General features: G+C 40.2%; 2 protein-coding genes across 2 annotated transcripts in view; one reads left to right on the forward strand and one right to left on the reverse strand.

Moving 5' to 3' along the window:
- Positions 1–11,067, forward strand: part of lhfpl7 (LHFPL tetraspan subfamily member 7) — an 88,657-nt gene extending 77,590 nt beyond the window's left edge. Inside the window, exon 4 of the mRNA XM_026327552.1 lies at positions 8,647–11,067. Within this exon, the coding sequence (XP_026183337.1) occupies positions 8,647–8,873 (227 nt within the window). The 3' untranslated portion in view covers positions 8,874–11,067. The remainder of the gene's footprint in view (positions 1–8,646) is intronic.
- A 345-nt stretch (positions 11,068–11,412) lies between these two features.
- spata22 (spermatogenesis associated 22) lies at positions 11,413–14,940 on the reverse strand. The gene is made up of 7 exons (XM_026329028.1): positions 14,901–14,940; positions 13,667–13,804; positions 13,103–13,292; positions 12,465–12,816; positions 12,217–12,337; positions 12,036–12,133; positions 11,413–11,604 (listed from the first exon to the last, which is right to left on the reverse strand). The coding sequence occupies exons 1-7, from the start codon at positions 14,938–14,940 to the stop codon at positions 11,413–11,415; spliced, it is 1,131 nt and encodes a 376-aa protein (XP_026184813.1).
- Positions 14,941–16,719: the final 1,779 nt, after the last annotated feature.

Raw genomic sequence — 16,719 nt, forward strand, 5'->3', positions numbered from 1 at the left:
GGAATGGATGGATTAAGCGACAGATTAGGTTTGGTTAGACTGTACTCTGACACAACCCCTCATGCACCGTGTGTTGCTTCATAAGGGATAAGGAAGTCAAGGACAAGCAATTTGTCTGAGGTGTAAATTAATTTGCAACATGAAAAAAATTGATGGGGATATGGAAATGGGAGTAATTAAAATGATAGATTGGATGCAGCATGTGAGATTCATGTGTCATCGCTACAGTGCTCCCAGGATGGAGATCCACAGTTATAAGCATGGGTTTAGATGGCTCAGCATGCACCTGGAGCTGAGAGGCACAAGTCATTTTGTTTTGGAGAAAATAGTCCTCAGCTAACTACATGCTGTTTTCTCTTTTCATTATTTTGTTTCTTTTGTGGTTTTCTGTCCCTTCCTGTATTCTCACACAGTAATTGGCAAACATTATCCTACTGTTGAAAAATTCAGCAGCAGTATCTCTCTTTTCTTACTGAGGACAATCCACTGACCTCACTGTCAACAGTTTTTGTTTCTAGAAAACAGTAAAAAAAATAGTTTGTTGTGGTAGGAACTGTAAACGTAATTTGAATTTGAATGAACCAAACGTGCTTACTAATTTTTCTTTTTTAGAGAGAAAATGGATATTACTTTTTTAAGCCAGAACCAAAAAATGATTAGGTTGTGTTAACATAGACTGGAAACAGCTGGCCTGGTTCAGTCAGACCTACATTTAAATTATGCAAAAACAACATGTAAAGATGATTATTGGTGGTTTAAATGGTTTTCATATAGGAATTCATTGCATCTGGCCAAGAAACAGAAATAAAAAAACAGTCCCCCTGTAACACTGCATTTTATTTACAGTGTAATTAGTGATATTTAGAGGTGTTGGCAGATCTTATTACCTTTGAACAAAACCAGGCCAGCTGTTTCCAGTCGTGATGCTAAGATACTGTAAGCTAACCAGCTGCTGGCTTCATTTTTAATGAACATATACAGGGGATGTATTGATCTTCTAACCTAAATCTCAGCACAAATCCAAGCAAAAATGGGACTTTTATCCTTTAAATGCTGATTTGTTTGTTACTGTATTGCAACACAAAGAATTATTAAAGCCTCCATTCAATCACCTAATGTAATCTCCAGGGAATCTAACGTGTGTATATGTTAAAAACATTATATGTGTAGAAAACAAGCAGTGTATTTTTACCCTCACATACTAGCTGGTCCAGGGGCTTTACCCACCTGCACTCCTCTGTGTGAGCTTAGGGCAGTCTGAATGACTCAGTGATAAACAGACCTATTACTGAGCTCTGATTGACCAGTCCACAGGCAGACCCTCTCACTCTAAAGATAGCAGAAGCTATTTTATTGCCCAGCTAATCTCTCCCAACTCCCATACTTTATTTCCTCACTTCTCTTTCCTTGCCTCTCTCACTCGTTTATCTCTTTTTGTGCATCTCTCAAGGTCAACAGGTTTTTGCTTCCGTTGACAGTAGAGGACCATTTGTTTGATTTCCTCCTTCACAAGTCACTTTTACATGGACTCTGACAAGTAACTCGCATATGGTTTCAGACCAGCCTCATAGACATTCTGAGCATTTCTCCCCGAACAATTTGAGCCTCCACCCTTCATAGTGTCTTTTCCAGTCGGACCATTCTTAATTTGCTCAAAAACATAAAGTACTGAACATATTAGCAATTACAGACCTTTCCAACAACTACTTCACATAATCTCATCCTCTCTCCCCACTGCCGCCTTTTTCTCCATTTAATCTTTCTCCACAAACATTTATTAGGGAGTTGTGTTTTAGTTGCTGCTGTGTATGTGATCACCTTAAGCCAAACATTTCGAGAAATGCAGGTAGTTGGAGGAGCGTCATTAGCATAATTTCCCAGAGGTGCACTGAGCCTAATTATCAACATTGCTGTATGCAGACTAGAGCACAGCTCATCACATTAGGATGGAGTCCCTGCTGTTTATGCCCACGCTCCACCAGGTCCCAGCTGACTACCTGGAGATTCATTGCTGGCACACCTCAACTCCCAACAACTCAGGAAGTTTCATCTTCCATGCTACAATACCTCAGCCTGAGCACAGCGAGGGCTTCAAATGATGGAGAAAACTCGATGCACACACGTAACACCGGGCTCTCTGGTGGACCATTTGTTGCAGCCTGTATACACTGCTCACTGTTATTTCGACTCGTTTTCCTTTAAGATGATGGTTTTTTTCAGATGGGGCACTACATTATCTCATTTCCCTGTTCCCCATTCCTTTATCTTTAACTGTGGTCTCTCCTTAATGCACTGTCACTTCACGTCTCTCTGCTTCCGTCCCCACGCTGCCTCACTATAGGTCGAGGAAAAAGTGTGTGTTCACAAGTGTGTGAGAGAAACAGAAATTATCTGGCCTCATTTCCATTTGCCTGTAGTTAGAGGGGAGAATGGAAATAGTTCTTGTGTGTGGCCACTGAAAAGCCAATTTCCTAGAGACCCACCACTGTTATGTACTGCCCTTTGTTATGCTTTCATTATTACACACATACATGGTCACACTGGAGGATACCACCACTGAGCCAAGCACTTACCCCCCCACCGCCCAGGTGTTTCCCCCAGGAGTGGGATGTATTTATGTGTATGTGCAAAGGCCTATGCATAATTGTATCTGCTTTTGTATACACAATGTAACAATGAGTGTATGTGGGTCACAGTCAGTGCTTATTGCCTTGGGCTGTTCCTGTGAACCAGCAGTTCATTTACACCAAACATCTGGGTTATTATCATCTACATGGGAGCAAGAGATCAGCTCACCTGTTCTATTCGTGGAAAATGTTTGCTTACGGAAAAGGAAAAGTGGAGACAAGATGATGAAGAACATGGTGGAGGAAGACACCGCAGAAGAGCAGTGGTTCTGATGTATAGCTTTGGGCCCGCATCTGTAATTAAGCAATACTTCTTAGCTTTTCGCAGCATATGTTTCCTGTCACTGAGTTTCATCAATAACAAACATGGCCGGCAACACAAACAAATAAGCGGTGTGCTGGCAAATCAAGATTTATTGTTGTTATTTTGCATTTGCCTGCAACTTTACCTGGAACAAGGCAAGACATTAGAACAAAACAAAAATACGTGTTTTCTCTCCTCTGGCTGATGTCACATTACCATGCGAGGTAATGTGACATCAAACAGGTCTGTGGTTATGTAAGGCCACAGTCTAATGTGTGTGCGCGCTTTCATGTAGCTTTGAAGTGAGGAGTAGCTGCAGATAATGTCCCCGTTTGGACTCACACCACATGAGATATTTCTTTTGGTGAGTGGGAGTAAGAAAGAGAGAGCGGTGGGTGCTGGTGACATGGAGGATGCAAGCAACACCCAAAGGTCCACTGTGGTGCTGTGCCTCTTCTTAATGTTTTTGTATTTACACGTCTGACTGCTCTCGTCCCAGTGGGGCTGGTGGACTCCACCTGACTGGCTTTCCTGCTCGTAGGTCAAAGAAGATAAGCAGGGCATTAGTCTCTTCTAATATATTCTGTTTTTTTTCCTGGCTGTAAGACTTGAATGTATATTGTATAACCTGTCTTGGCTTATTTTTCAATGTCAGTGTCTTCCTCTTGCTGACTTCTCATTATAAATCACTTTAAATAGCCTGTCCTCAATAGAAGAACACAGAGACGGCATGTCAGTGAACTGAGCTGCTGTTCCTCCTCACACTTATCTGAAGTTGTAACAATACCAGCTTGTTTAGACAGTGAGTCACTCTGCTTTGGTACAAGGCTACTGTGCTCCAGGTTTCACAGGCTGGTAGCTATCTGCTGTAGACGGGCGTCTCTCTCTGTCTGGGCCTGGGTAACAATAACCACTGCATTTAATAGATTTTACGTAACTGCCAGAAGGAGAAAACAGACAGATGACACCACTGCAAAATAGGATTTAAAGAGAGATGCATGGACAGCAGGAGAGCCACCCATTTCCTGTTGAGTTGCTAACAGAGATATGACGGACAGCACAGGGTGACAGCTGAGTTTGAACCAGAGCAGAGGTCTTAGCCTTGTAATGAAACGGGCTCCAAGCTCACAGAATTGGATTTTTTTTTGTTGTAATATCTTGGGAGGAATAAAATTGAGGAATAGATACAGCGAGTGTGAATGTCTGGGCCTACAGTATATTGGAGTTCTGACATTTTCTGACGAGAGTAGTTCCAGACTTGATGTATTTCTACAGCTGAACTCAGGCATTCTCACTGAAATATGACACATGAGTAATCCTCGTGATTTGTGTGTTTCTGTGTAAGACGTGTCTGATGAAATTGATTCAGTGTTACGCTTGGACGGCGGGTTATCACCCACCATCCTGGCCCACAAATTTATTCAATCTCCCTCTGCCTCATTCTCACTGCTGTGAACCTGGTTCCCTGTAAGCAGCTTTCCTTTTTTTTTCTTTTTTTTTTTTCCTACACCACTGAGAAAGTGATTCAAGGTTAATTCAGTTCATTTAGTTGGTAAGAGCTACACTGAGTCTTTGTATGGTGCTTTAACACTTTCTCCTGTTATATTTAATTTTGCTTCTTCCTACACACACACACACACACGCACACACACAGCATAAACACCTTTATAAAGACATTTTCTATTCATTAGTGTACACAAAGACGTCTGCAACCTTGCATCTGTCTTTGAAAACTCTGACTGTTTTGTCTTTCCAAATCGATACCTTGCTCTCACTCTGAAGTCTGTGTATGCTCAAAGACCTCCGAAGTGCGCACTCAAACAGGTTGTCAGTTATTATAAATCCACAAGGAAAGTCAAGGATGCTTGAACAAAATGTACATATGTTAAAGGACTAAAGTATGAGTGACAAATTCATTCGAAACAAATGTTGGTTCTCATAACATCAACATATTTAGATTCATGTCTGTGTCAGGTTGAAATATGAAACTATTTTACCACACACTAAAAGTCCGTAACTCCCCTCTCCAGCACTGTGCAGAAAGTTTGCAATAAAAGTGGGACACATTAGTGCCCGGCTGACTTGAGGAATCTCTATTATTCACTGTCTCATCATTGCTGAGTTATTATGGTAGCCTCATGTACTCAACGGCACTCATCTGATTGGGGTTGACACACTCGCCCAAGACGCTTCACTTTTATTCCTCTCTGTGGAGAAAGATCTGGCCAAGCTAGACTGTCCTCACTGTCAGAGCTGATTGTGGGGTTGGAAGATTAGAAAACTGGTTGATACTTGGGTCTATTAAGAGGTAAATGATGGACGCACTCTGAAGTTGTTTTACTGCCTGGTGGCTGCAGCGTGGACAGCGCTTTAAAACTCCCCTAACTGCCTTTAAATGAGGAAGTCTATCTGTGCTGACCAGCCCGTTCTTTTCTCTCAGTACTTATTTTAATACATCTATATCAAACTCAATCTTATTGTTTTTCAGTTGTTTTTCTAAATGTCAATAATACTGACAAATTATTTGTATATTTAACTTGCATGTGCCATCGCCTGCTTACTAACTCTGCATGGTCACCCCTTTATTACCTTAGTCACTGATGTCAACAACACAGAGGCATGCACGTTGCCATTTTAAGTGATCGTCCACTTGCATATTGCTCTTCTGGTTACACATCTAACGCTTCAGTCTCCCTGTTTGGGATCTTGGTGTCATGTCAGCCTGTTTCATCATTCTGTCCATTCCCCATGGGATTAGACCAGCAAGCCATGTAAGACACTGTTAACATTAAGCTTGTCCACCCTGCTGTGGGAACTAGACTCCTGCTTCATGTTTTCCCGGTCTTAATTAAAAATCTGCCACAAGACATAGACACGTAAGATCTGAAATTAAACACAGAATCAAACAGAAGAAATAAAGTGAAATAGAGTTGCATTTGCTTTATTTGGTCATAATGAAATGAATAAACTTATATTAAATGAGAATTACTTAGGCTCTTGTCCTTCGTAATTGAATTGTTGCCCTGAGTAGTAGATAGTAACTTTATGCATTGCAACGTTCATCCATCCTGTAGTCTCACATCCAGCCCTTCAGCTATCTGTCCGGGTTAGCTACCATGCACACATCTGTCATCATTAACTCCTCAATTGTCCATTAAAGCAGCTATTTGTTGTAATCTTATGCTAGCCAGCTAGCACTAATTAGCTTCATAATCTGCACTTAGAGAGAATTTAGCCAAGATGATCCCTGTAAATGTGTGTTTGTACTGCCTCAGCACAATGCATTTCTTTAAACTACAGTAGTTAAAACAATAGAAGTAGCACGGGAATCTGTTTTAGTGGGAAAGGCTGCCTGACATAGATGCTATTAGCTCTGTCACCTATTGATCTTGGATATATCATAGGAGCTGGACATTAGACTCAGACAGCACCCATTTGAATAAAAAATTGGTCACCTGGGCCATGATTCTGTTAATATTTTACAAATATAAAGCTAATATAAATTTTGTTCATAATAAAAACAGTGATCATTGATCTTGTTTGTAGTTTAAGGTGTCCTGTGAAGATATTTTTAACCTGCACTGTGGCAGTACCAGAAATGACCACTGGGAAAATTGTCAGCAGGGTTGAATGGTGATATATCAAAATATGTGCATGCCCTCATTTTGTCGTGTTTACACTGCCCTCTGCTGGATAAAACTGAAATCCAACACACTTATTCACTCCGTTTTCCTCCTGCAATAGTTAAAAGTGATCAACATGGAGAACCAGAGAGTCCCTTTTTTATTCCACATGCTCTTCCATGATCATACATTGGCTACAATGCAACTTGACACCAGAGATTAGACTGTGTAATGCTAGTAGTGGCTAATGTAGCCTGGAGCCTCTGGTCTCCAGAAGAGACAAGGAGTGGAGGGAGAGAGGTCTGGTTACCTCACTTATTTCTAACTCTACACCTCCAGATTTTTTCCAAAGTTGTTGTCTTCAGTGTCAGCAGACATTGACTCAAGCGACATCATGTGACACAGCTCCCTTTGGAGCCACAAAAGGCTTTATACAACAGTTTTCATATATGCACTCCCTGAAACCTGGATAAAGACTTGATGTGCAAAATTGAGTTCCTCTTAAAGACATAAATTCATCTCGGATTCATCCCTCTAATATATGAAGGATAATATTGATTTGTTTCTGATATAAAGTCGATTTTAGTTTTTCAACAGGTCACCTCTCATTAAAGGCTTGCAGAGATCCAGTCAGTCTGAGCCACAGCTTATCTGATCCAGACAACTTCCCTGCATATCTTCCAGGTCTGACTGATAAAATCCAACCCTGACCCTGCTTACCTGACACTTATTAGAGACAGCTGCCTAGATTCCATACCTATATTGATGATGTGGAGTTTGCGCTGTGTTGTTCATCATTTACCCACTATAGTCTTGTGCCCAAGTTTGCTTTGAATACCATTATTTCAATGTGAGAGGGACGTGGTCTTGGGTTGTGTGCCTGTGTCTTTGTGTTTCTTCCACAGTAGCCGGGGATAGTTTGATAAAGAAGGTCATTAAAGTGTCATTAGGCAGTGGGCTTTGAGGTGCTGGGCCTGTGCAGATAAAACATGGGGCCGCTTTGAGAGCTGGGAGGTGTGGTTACAGGGATGGATATACAAGGCTGAGATGAAGACCAGACTTAATGAACTGCACAGAGAGACACTGTGGGCAGCTAGACAAACCACTCTCAAGAGATACCTCTCCTTGACCTATTCACACAGAATTCTCTGGTTCTTTGCCACCATTTTGCTTTCCTCTAGCTAACAGTCGTCCCCACAGTCTCCAACTGGAACATCAGTGAAAGCTCAACTAAGTCAATCCTTCATTGCCCACACAGCCATCGATCCAATACCCATACAGCAATTGCATTGTAACTCTCATATGTGCACAATGTCCTGCTGACAATGAAGCACATGTCCTTGAAAGCAGGAAATCTAACATCTCCTGAAGTCAATACAGCGTAATAAAAGATATGTTTGTTGTGTTTTTTAAAAGAGGGTCGCACTATAAAAACTTCAAGTTTTCCCAGAAACCCAGGTTCTCCAAAGCTAAAACAACTCTGACACTTGGCATTGTAATAGAAATCCAGCTGGCGCTCAGAATGACTAACAGCAGCACCGATAGGCTGTAGCACAGTCGATAACTGTTTGGCAACGTGGGCTGGGTGACTTGACTCAATTTGTAAAATGAGTTGCATGGGCACTGAGCATGGTGTCTAAGAAATCTGATCACTGTGGAAGTGCAGAACAAGCTCCTTTTTTTGACCCCCTGCGGTTTTGAAATGACGAGTGCAAGGATGAATTATTTTTGTTGTAATTACAGGTCATGAGTGCTTTTGTTATTCAATAAATTTCAAGCTCTGATCTGCAGCTGTTGGACTTATAAAACTATCAACTTCATGATTTAGGTTTATACATGTAACACAAGGCAATAAATCAAAAGTCTCAATGCAAATTGAGGTACTCCAGCACTGAGGAAGGATCTAAATTACACATGACTTTGAGTCAGACTATTTGGTTTTCTGCTAAACCTCTACTGCCACCAAGTGGCTCTCAGTTGGCACATCAGTACAGTACACATGTCTGGCCATTAGGATGTCAAACAGGATGTTTCAGCATCATTTCGTCTTGTGTTTTTTAATCACATTTTCCAACTTTCATCTTCTCTGCAGTGTTCATCATGGCTGCCGGACTACTGGTCTACCCCTTTGGCCTAAACTCCTCATTGGTCAGGTCCTTCTGCGGTGACTCTGACATCTACTATGCCGGCGAGTGCCAGATCGGCTGGGGCTACATGCTGGCTATTGTTGGCGTCATGCTCACCGTCTTCTTGCCCTTTTTTGCCAAATATGCACCGAAGGAGCAGCTGTCCCCCACCCCTTTGCCCACACTGTTATAGTGCACTGAAATAGTCTTGTTTTTACCCTCGACCATTCTTTCTAACCTCGGCTTGATGTCATGAAGAGACCTGCATCCCATTTTTAAAGGCGATGCTGTTTGGGAAGCCCCACTCAGTGAGAACTGAAGCTGACACTCAACAACAAACACTGTCTTCCCGTATGTTATGTAATTAATTTGAATTTGTTTCATTTAAGTGGAATAATTTATGTTATAATAAATCTACGTGGTTCTAATTGTTACCTTCAAATCTATCATGAGCTTTTTACAGTTTGACCTGTTGTCTTCGAGTCAGCCCTGGAGATGATGCAAGGACTGATCAACTGATTTCACGATTTCAGAAAATGACTACAAACTTAAGTACTTCCTAATTTTTTAAATTATTTTAGTCTTACTTTCTTTTGTGGACACAAGTCAACATACAATGTGTAACATTCCAAAACAGACTGGAAGTTGTCTGCACAGACAGTGGAAGCATGCGATTATGTGGCCGTATGAGTCGACTGATCAAATGATGTTTCAGTAAGAGGTTTTGAACAATTTTAGACTCAGAGAACTCTAAGCGATCAAAGTGCATCTCAAGGAGCTGCATCTAGTAACAATTTATTGTGCTGAGGCGTTTAGACTGTACATATGGTTTGGAATTAATAAAGCTGAAAATGACACATTAAAAAGACAACTGGCGCTTTGAAGGATTTTTGCTCTTCAGACATTTTTTTTGTCTCACGATCTTGTGGCCAGGCAGTGAACCAGTGGGTGTTGAGAAGATGGCATGGCTCTTAGTACCTGTCTCAAAGAAAAGGCCAATAAACACACCATCAACCCTCCCAAGATGATAAATGGAAATCTCTTCCCATAATGAGGTGCATAATGAAGTGACTTAAAGTAATATGTAGTGGTCCAGAGCAGTGTTGCTGAAAAAATTTTGATGTTGGGAACTACATTTGTTTTTTTTTTACCTTTTCCCCAAAATTGTTTGTAAAATGTAACTTGCTTGTAAATTTTTTTTCTGTCTACGACACATGGTACTAAAACACTGTAATTCAGGAAAAAATTGATTGCAGAAGGCAGGGGTTGTAGGAATTTTGTTAAAAAGGCATGTTAAGATGGGCTTTGTTAATGGCTTTGTTGATCTAGAATTTAAATATGATCTGACCAACTTGTGCCTTTTAACACAACCAAGACAAGTGTTTAATATAATTATCAGGTTATCATCTTTTTCTGCTGAAAAACTGTGTATTTTTCCTAATATAGTTTTTCCTTTTGGTGGTAAAGTATGTCTCCTGTACTTGATGCAGCTCGATCTCATTAACTTGAGAAAATGTTCTGGAGGAAATAAAGATGATGGCTTCTACTCCTTGGAGGTAATTGCAGGGAGACCAAAAAAAGGAAAGCAATGTACATGTGTTCAATTATTCCCTGAAACATTATTGCAAATTATCTAGAAGAGCTAACTCACTTGATTCACTGTATTAAAAGGTTGTGACATCCAGCTAATAGATTAATTCCTGGCATTCTTGTCTTATGAGATTTAGACTTTGAGTGGTAGTGGCAGGAGCTGTACAAATTGAACTTCGCCTTTTGTTATCTGTACTGAGCTGACACATTATTCACATTATGTGTAAAACGTGGCTTAAAATAATTAGCTCCTGAATTAAGCTCATGTGTTGGTGTGTTTTTGTCAAACCACTACTCCTTTTAAGCGCTGGCACCATTCCTGTCATGTTCCAAGGACAAAGTGTCTACGTCTCCACGTCTCCCTGTACACTGCCAATTTCATCAAGCTCGGCTCCCTTTTCTAGTGGGTGTTTATGTGCGTATTAGTGTTTAATAATGAGTTGGAGTCTACTAATGGATTCAACTTTAAGTATTTCCAACATTTTGGTTCCTAGATAACATATTCTGACATTACTGTGATTATGTTGCCATCTTTGAAAGAAGGTCAGGAGACAAATGTTAGTATTGTACTGGACCTCATACTGTGCTTGACTGTGGGGAATGACTGGCGTGACTGCACTGGACTTATTCCCTGTATTTGTTGAACCATTGTGTGTAAAGTCTCAGCACTGGTGAAACTGTTTTGGTAGAGTAGAATTATTGTTTTTTCCATTGTGATGTTTGACTGTAAATAAACTAACTGTACTTGATATCACATTATTCCTAATTGCTCCATTTTTTAAAGATATATTTTGAGATTTAACCCTTAAACAGTGTTTGCTGTCCTGTGAACTTCCTTTGTAATAAAAAATATTTCAGAAATTGCAAAAAGAGGCTTTACTTTCGGTTTGGTTAAACGAAACAACATATTTCTTTCTTTCAAATAAATACAAAACCATTTACACCTGAATGTGTAAGTGAATTCAACAAGAACAAGTAGATTTTTTACAATACAATAACCTCATGGCAACAGTGCCTTTTTTACTGGTCAAAAACAAGTTATCTGTGAGTATAGAACTCTAAGCCTCGTTCTCATGTTTGCGCTCTCATCAAATACAGGTATACTTTTATCCTGTCAGTCATATACTGCTGAAGATACCTACTCAAACTTCATTGAGTGATTTGACCAGCGCCCTCATTTCTGCATCACAGGCTTTGACAGCTTCCTGGGCATTCTGCAGCTCTGAGGGCAGGCCAGGCCTGATGGACACACACATCAGGACATCCCTACTGCGATCATAGTTACCCACACAGCGATGCAGTTGACCACGAATGAGACGGGGCAGTTTCTGTTCCTGTTGGAGAGGAGACATATGAAGATGAACTTCAGTTTAGATGATTCCTGTGTCATTTTTTGTTTTTGGCAATATTTTACGTTTTCTGCAATGCCACTATGTAGTAATTACTCCAGGTTTTTGAGTTTGATTAGATAGATGTAAAAAGCTTGTAAATTCAAAATCTATCTATCTATCTATCTATCTATCTATCTATCTATCTATCTATCTATCTATCTATCATCTATCTATCTATCTATCTATCTACCTATCATCTATCTATCTATCTATCTATCTATCTATCATCAGCATACTGAACAAATAATACATAATATTTAATGAAAAGCTATAACTTTTGAGCAGAGTCAGAGTAAGACAGTCATTGGCTTTAATAAACTCAGAATACATTGATTGGAATTCTCTTCTTAAAAGGAAACATTTCTTTTCCTCACATTTTCATAGAAGACACACTGCACAACCGTTTTTCCGTTTCTCATGAGAAAGTTCTTGGCTCCGTGACGACCCAGTGTGACTGCAGAGTCTAGAGTAGCTGGAAGAATTGTACGGCCTGTCAGATGAATATTCTTTGAAAGTGATGGACTATATAACAAAGACAGTTCCTAATCAACTCACCAAATATCTCAAATAAGTATGAGACTTTGTCTTTAAACTGGCTCCAGTGTCTCATGCCATCAATAACTGCAGTCAGAATCCTCAATGAGTTCTCAATAGCTGGTTTTACTGGAAATGTTTCCTGCTGAGTACAAGTATTAATGATTACTCCTTACCAACAATACTATGAAACACTGATGGGAATTTTTTAAATCTCTGTATATAAATGTAGATTTTATATACTATATATTTATAAATATGATCTCAACCTGAGTTTTGACTGTTTGTGGAGTTTGAGATTGACTTAAGTTCCTTTTTCCTTCGAAGGTGGATCTCTGTGGCCCAAAGCTGTTAGTGAAATTCCAGGAGGTGTCTTGTGGTTTTATTGCAGGAACAGAGCTCCTACTGGGAGCTGGGAGAGGAGGAGGCAATGGTCTAGACTGCTGTGAATACAGATGTGTGGGATTGGTGGGTCTGTAAGATGCCTGCTGACCGATCTGAGAGAACCCAGTATGAGGTGTGGGCTTGCTTTGAGCACTTCCAGTGCTGTGAGGAGTTTGACACTTGTTCTGTCTGGGATCATGTTGTCTGACTGGGTTGCTGGGCTGTCCCACCTTAGAACTGAAATGAGAAAAAAGTTCCTGTTTTCACGTTTCACATATGTAAAATTAAAAACTAACACCAGAAAGCTTTTGAGATGATATTTGAAACTTATGACTCAGTGGTGTCCATGTTTTGTGTACTGCTACCGCTTTAAGACAGGGAAATACCAAAATATAAAAACAATCAAATTTAGACAGCTTTTGGACTTTGCCACTTCAAGGTTTTCAGCTGTTTCCCTTTTTAAGTGTAACAGGTGTGTCAAACAACAGACTACCATTATAATAGAAGTCAAAGTATACAGAACCCTGTGCTTCCAGCTTTGTATGGATGTGGCATGGGTGTGTAGGTCGTCATCCTAGGGGCAGGTCCAGGAGCAGGTCTTGTGCCGCCATACTGCTGAGGCTGAGTTTCTTGTCGAATACCTTGTCTGTTCCACTGGTGGTTTTGCGGGTTACTAGAAAATGAGCCAGAGGCCTGGAAACATCCATAGGTACCTGAATAAAGATACATTTGCAATGGAAAATGTTACAGCAACCTTCACTGTCTAAGCAGTGAATAGCTATCCTAATTCATGGTGAAACAATTTCTAATGTTGTCCTTTGTTCAATGTAAAATTATCTCAGTTCTGTGATTCAGCAGAAGATTTTGTTTTGAACAATTAAACATGAAACAGTATTGAAGTTGAGTTTATTTAAATGCTACACTAGTGAAAGTTATTTAGAACAGTCTTGGAATAAAAACATCTCAAACCCACAGTAGCATTGTTGAAAGTAATTTATTTAAATGCATGTGTATTTTTCTTTGGGTGTTCTGCCACCTAGTGTCGAAAAAACAGTAGCAGCTTATAGAGCCTAAGTGAGTGCTTCACCTGGTGTACTGTGAGGTGTCGCTGAGCCGCTGCTTGTCATGTATTCACTGTGGGAAAAGAATTCATTCTCAGAGGGAGCAGATGTCAGAGGGACTCTGTTTCTTTTCTTCTGGTTAAATAGTGGGACAGAGAGGCAGCCTGGTGGAAACAGGAAACACACTGAACATATACTGAAGATTTACCAACATTATGTCATAAACTTGATCTATGTTTACCTTTGGATGTGGTTCTGCAAATAGGAACCACTATAGACACCCACACACACATATATGAGCTATACTACATATTTTACAGACCAAACAGATTTTAGTCTTTAATCTTAAACTTTATATAAAATTATTAAATTTAAACTTTATTGTCATTGCACAAGTACAACGAAATTTGATATGCATTCTCAATGAGAAATAATCCTCATATTAAAAATATCCATTTGTAAAATAGGCTAATACAAATTCACACTTTAACTTGAATTAAAAAGAATAAATACACTGTATAATTTAAGACAAGAATTGCACATGATGTCCACAATGTTATTGTGTAATTATCACAATATAGTCCTATTATTACCACAAAGGGAGAGAACAAAATTGTGAGAGTTCAGTACAGTGATGGCTCTGGGGGGAAAAAAAACTGTTCTTAAGTCTGGAGGTTTGCACTTTTATTGCTCTGAAGCAGCTTCCAGAAGGTAGCAGAGACAAAGATGGTGACAGGGGTGTGTAACATTTTTTAGGATGGTGGTGGTCCTGAAGATGTCATTCAAACAGGGCAGTGTGAGTCAAGTTATTGTTTTATGTGTTTATGACTCTTTGGACTCTTCCGATCTGCCTCTGTATAGTTAACATACCAAGCTGTTATGCAGTCTGCCAACGCGCTCTCTATGCAGCAGTGATAAAAGGCTCTTAGCAGACAGATTGTCCTTCTTCATCATCTGCAAGAAACAGAGCTGCTGTTGAGCCTGTTTTCCCAGGGCAGTGGAGCTCATGGTCCATGTGAGGTCCTCTGTGATGTACGTCCTGAGGAATTTAAAACTGGACACTCCCTCTACTTCCTCCCCTCAGATGGTAAGAGCAGTCTGAGTCTTACAGTGTCCCCTGAAGTCTTTAGACTTTTTTATATTCAGTGTGAGGTTATTGTCTGTGCACCAACCTGTCAGACTGTTTATTTCCCCTCTGTAACTGGCAGAAATCTAAACAACACACCAGTACACCAAATGGATGATAATACTGTCACCAACCTGCAGCTGGCCTGGCTGCCTGGGGCTCCAGCCTCCTCATTGTTCATCCAGTTTAGCACTTTGTGTTAGCTACATGGAGAGATTAACCACATTACAAGCTCTTACAACTCATTTCGTGGCTAGTGTTGAAATGAAAGGTTAACTCTTTAGGAAAGACTTGCCCAGTTACACCTGTGTACACATAACTCAGCTTTGGTGTTTTCATATGTTTTAAGCACCTAATCGAAGTTAGCTCGCTAGCTAACATTAGCTACAGCACAGAGGACAGGATAGAGGCGACCATGTCGTTACAGCTGTAATATGCTGCTGAACCAATTTGTGTTCTGTGACTACTGTAAGTTGGTTACTAGTACATATATCTTTGCGAAAGTTAGCAAAACCTACCACAAACCAACAAAAAAAGTCCAGCTGAGCACCTCGGAAAAAGACGCGCGCCAAAACCTCGGCGGTAACGGATGTTGCCTTCACGTTCCCGCAGTAAAGTCGAAGATCAAAAGTTTATGCCTAAAAAAATAAGGACAGACTTTTTGGGACTCACAGAAATTGTTTGTGGTACGTTCAACATATGAGACACAGACTCAATATGTATAACCAGTGACCACGTTTTCTTCTTACTTGTGAATAACAAAACTTTACAGTTTACCTGAACTGTCAGAAATCACATTTTACTGCATGTGAATCATGTGTCTGAGGAGTGTGTCTCACAGCATAATGTGCTGGCTCTGAGTGATTTGCCTAAAGATTTGGTATGCTGAGTTTCATTCTGCACATGGAAAAATGCTGTCAATATTACAACAGCTGCAGTGTTGCCATCTCTTTATGACTGTAAAAGAGGAAGAGGCATAAACTTGACTGTGGAAAACAACATGGGTCTGATAAAAGGTGTAATTGCTATCTTAATACAATAGGTGGGAGTTGTGTGTGAGGGAAAATGCTAGAATAATAACACACTATTAGCACTTATTCAAATGTGACTTTTACAAGGACAGAAAAAAAGAGACTGAAAAATATAATAAGTTCTCCTAAGCTCTTAAAGTGGAGAATATAGAAAGAGATAGATTAATGAGAGAAAACCATTACCTTCTTCCTTATGAGATTTCACAATCAAGTTCCCAAGTCCCTGTCACTCATCCCTAAAAGCAACCCCACACTTGCAAATCCTTATTAAAAAACTGGCATGTAGTAAAATCCGTTAAGAACACAGTCAAATGTTACAAGCTTCAGGTGTAGCTGCAATACAAAATATTTACCTCTCTCCTGGGATAAACTTAAGTGGATATAGATGAGTCTGTCTTGATGTGTCTATAAGGAAAGCCAAGGGCAAGAGTACAGAACTACCAGCTCGGCCTTTTGTTTTGTGGGTTTGTGTGGCGTCCTTGCTGAGAGGCTAATCTTTGATTGTGACACGATCACACAATCATGTTTCCTAGGTCTGTGAATCCATGGCAACAGCAGTACGAATGGCCTACACTGGCTCAAAACAAAAAACTATGGATCAACAAACATTGCTTTGTTTACTGAACTTCACTGCAGATGAAAAAGCAAAACTTTACATTGGTAAAAGGACGCTGAGGTTAGAGCTGCCAGGAAGCAGGCCTAGAGGAAGACCAAAGAGGAGGTTCTTGGATGTAGTGAAGGAGGACATGAGGATAGTTGGTGTGGGTGAGGAGGATACAGAGGATAGGGTTAAATGGAGGCAGATGATTGGCTGTGGCGACCCCTGAAGGGAGCAGCCCAAAGGAAAAGAGGAAAGAAGAAGCACTTTCAGCTTCTCAGTGTCGTCCTCTGAACCTTTTTCACCTCTGCTCTGGACTCCATA

Source organism: Mastacembelus armatus, chromosome 14 (assembly GCF_900324485.2).
Source record: "Mastacembelus armatus chromosome 14, fMasArm1.2, whole genome shotgun sequence".
Classification (NCBI taxonomy): domain Eukaryota; kingdom Metazoa; phylum Chordata; class Actinopteri; order Synbranchiformes; family Mastacembelidae; genus Mastacembelus; species Mastacembelus armatus.

What these genes read in the sequence shown, in the direction of transcription:
- spata22 (XM_026329028.1), bottom strand. Translation starts at nt 14,940, where the DNA reads ATGAGGAGGCTGGAGCCCCAGGCAGCCAGGCCAGCTGCAG. An exon ending in GACACCTCACAGTACACCAG is followed by an intron (nt 13,293 to 13,666) that starts GTGAAGCACTCA and finishes ATCTTTATTCAG; the next exon opens with GTACCTATGGATGTTTCCAG. An exon ending in TACAAAGCTGGAAGCACAGG is followed by an intron (nt 12,817 to 13,102) that starts GTTCTGTATACT and finishes TTCTCATTTCAG; the next exon opens with TTCTAAGGTGGGACAGCCCA.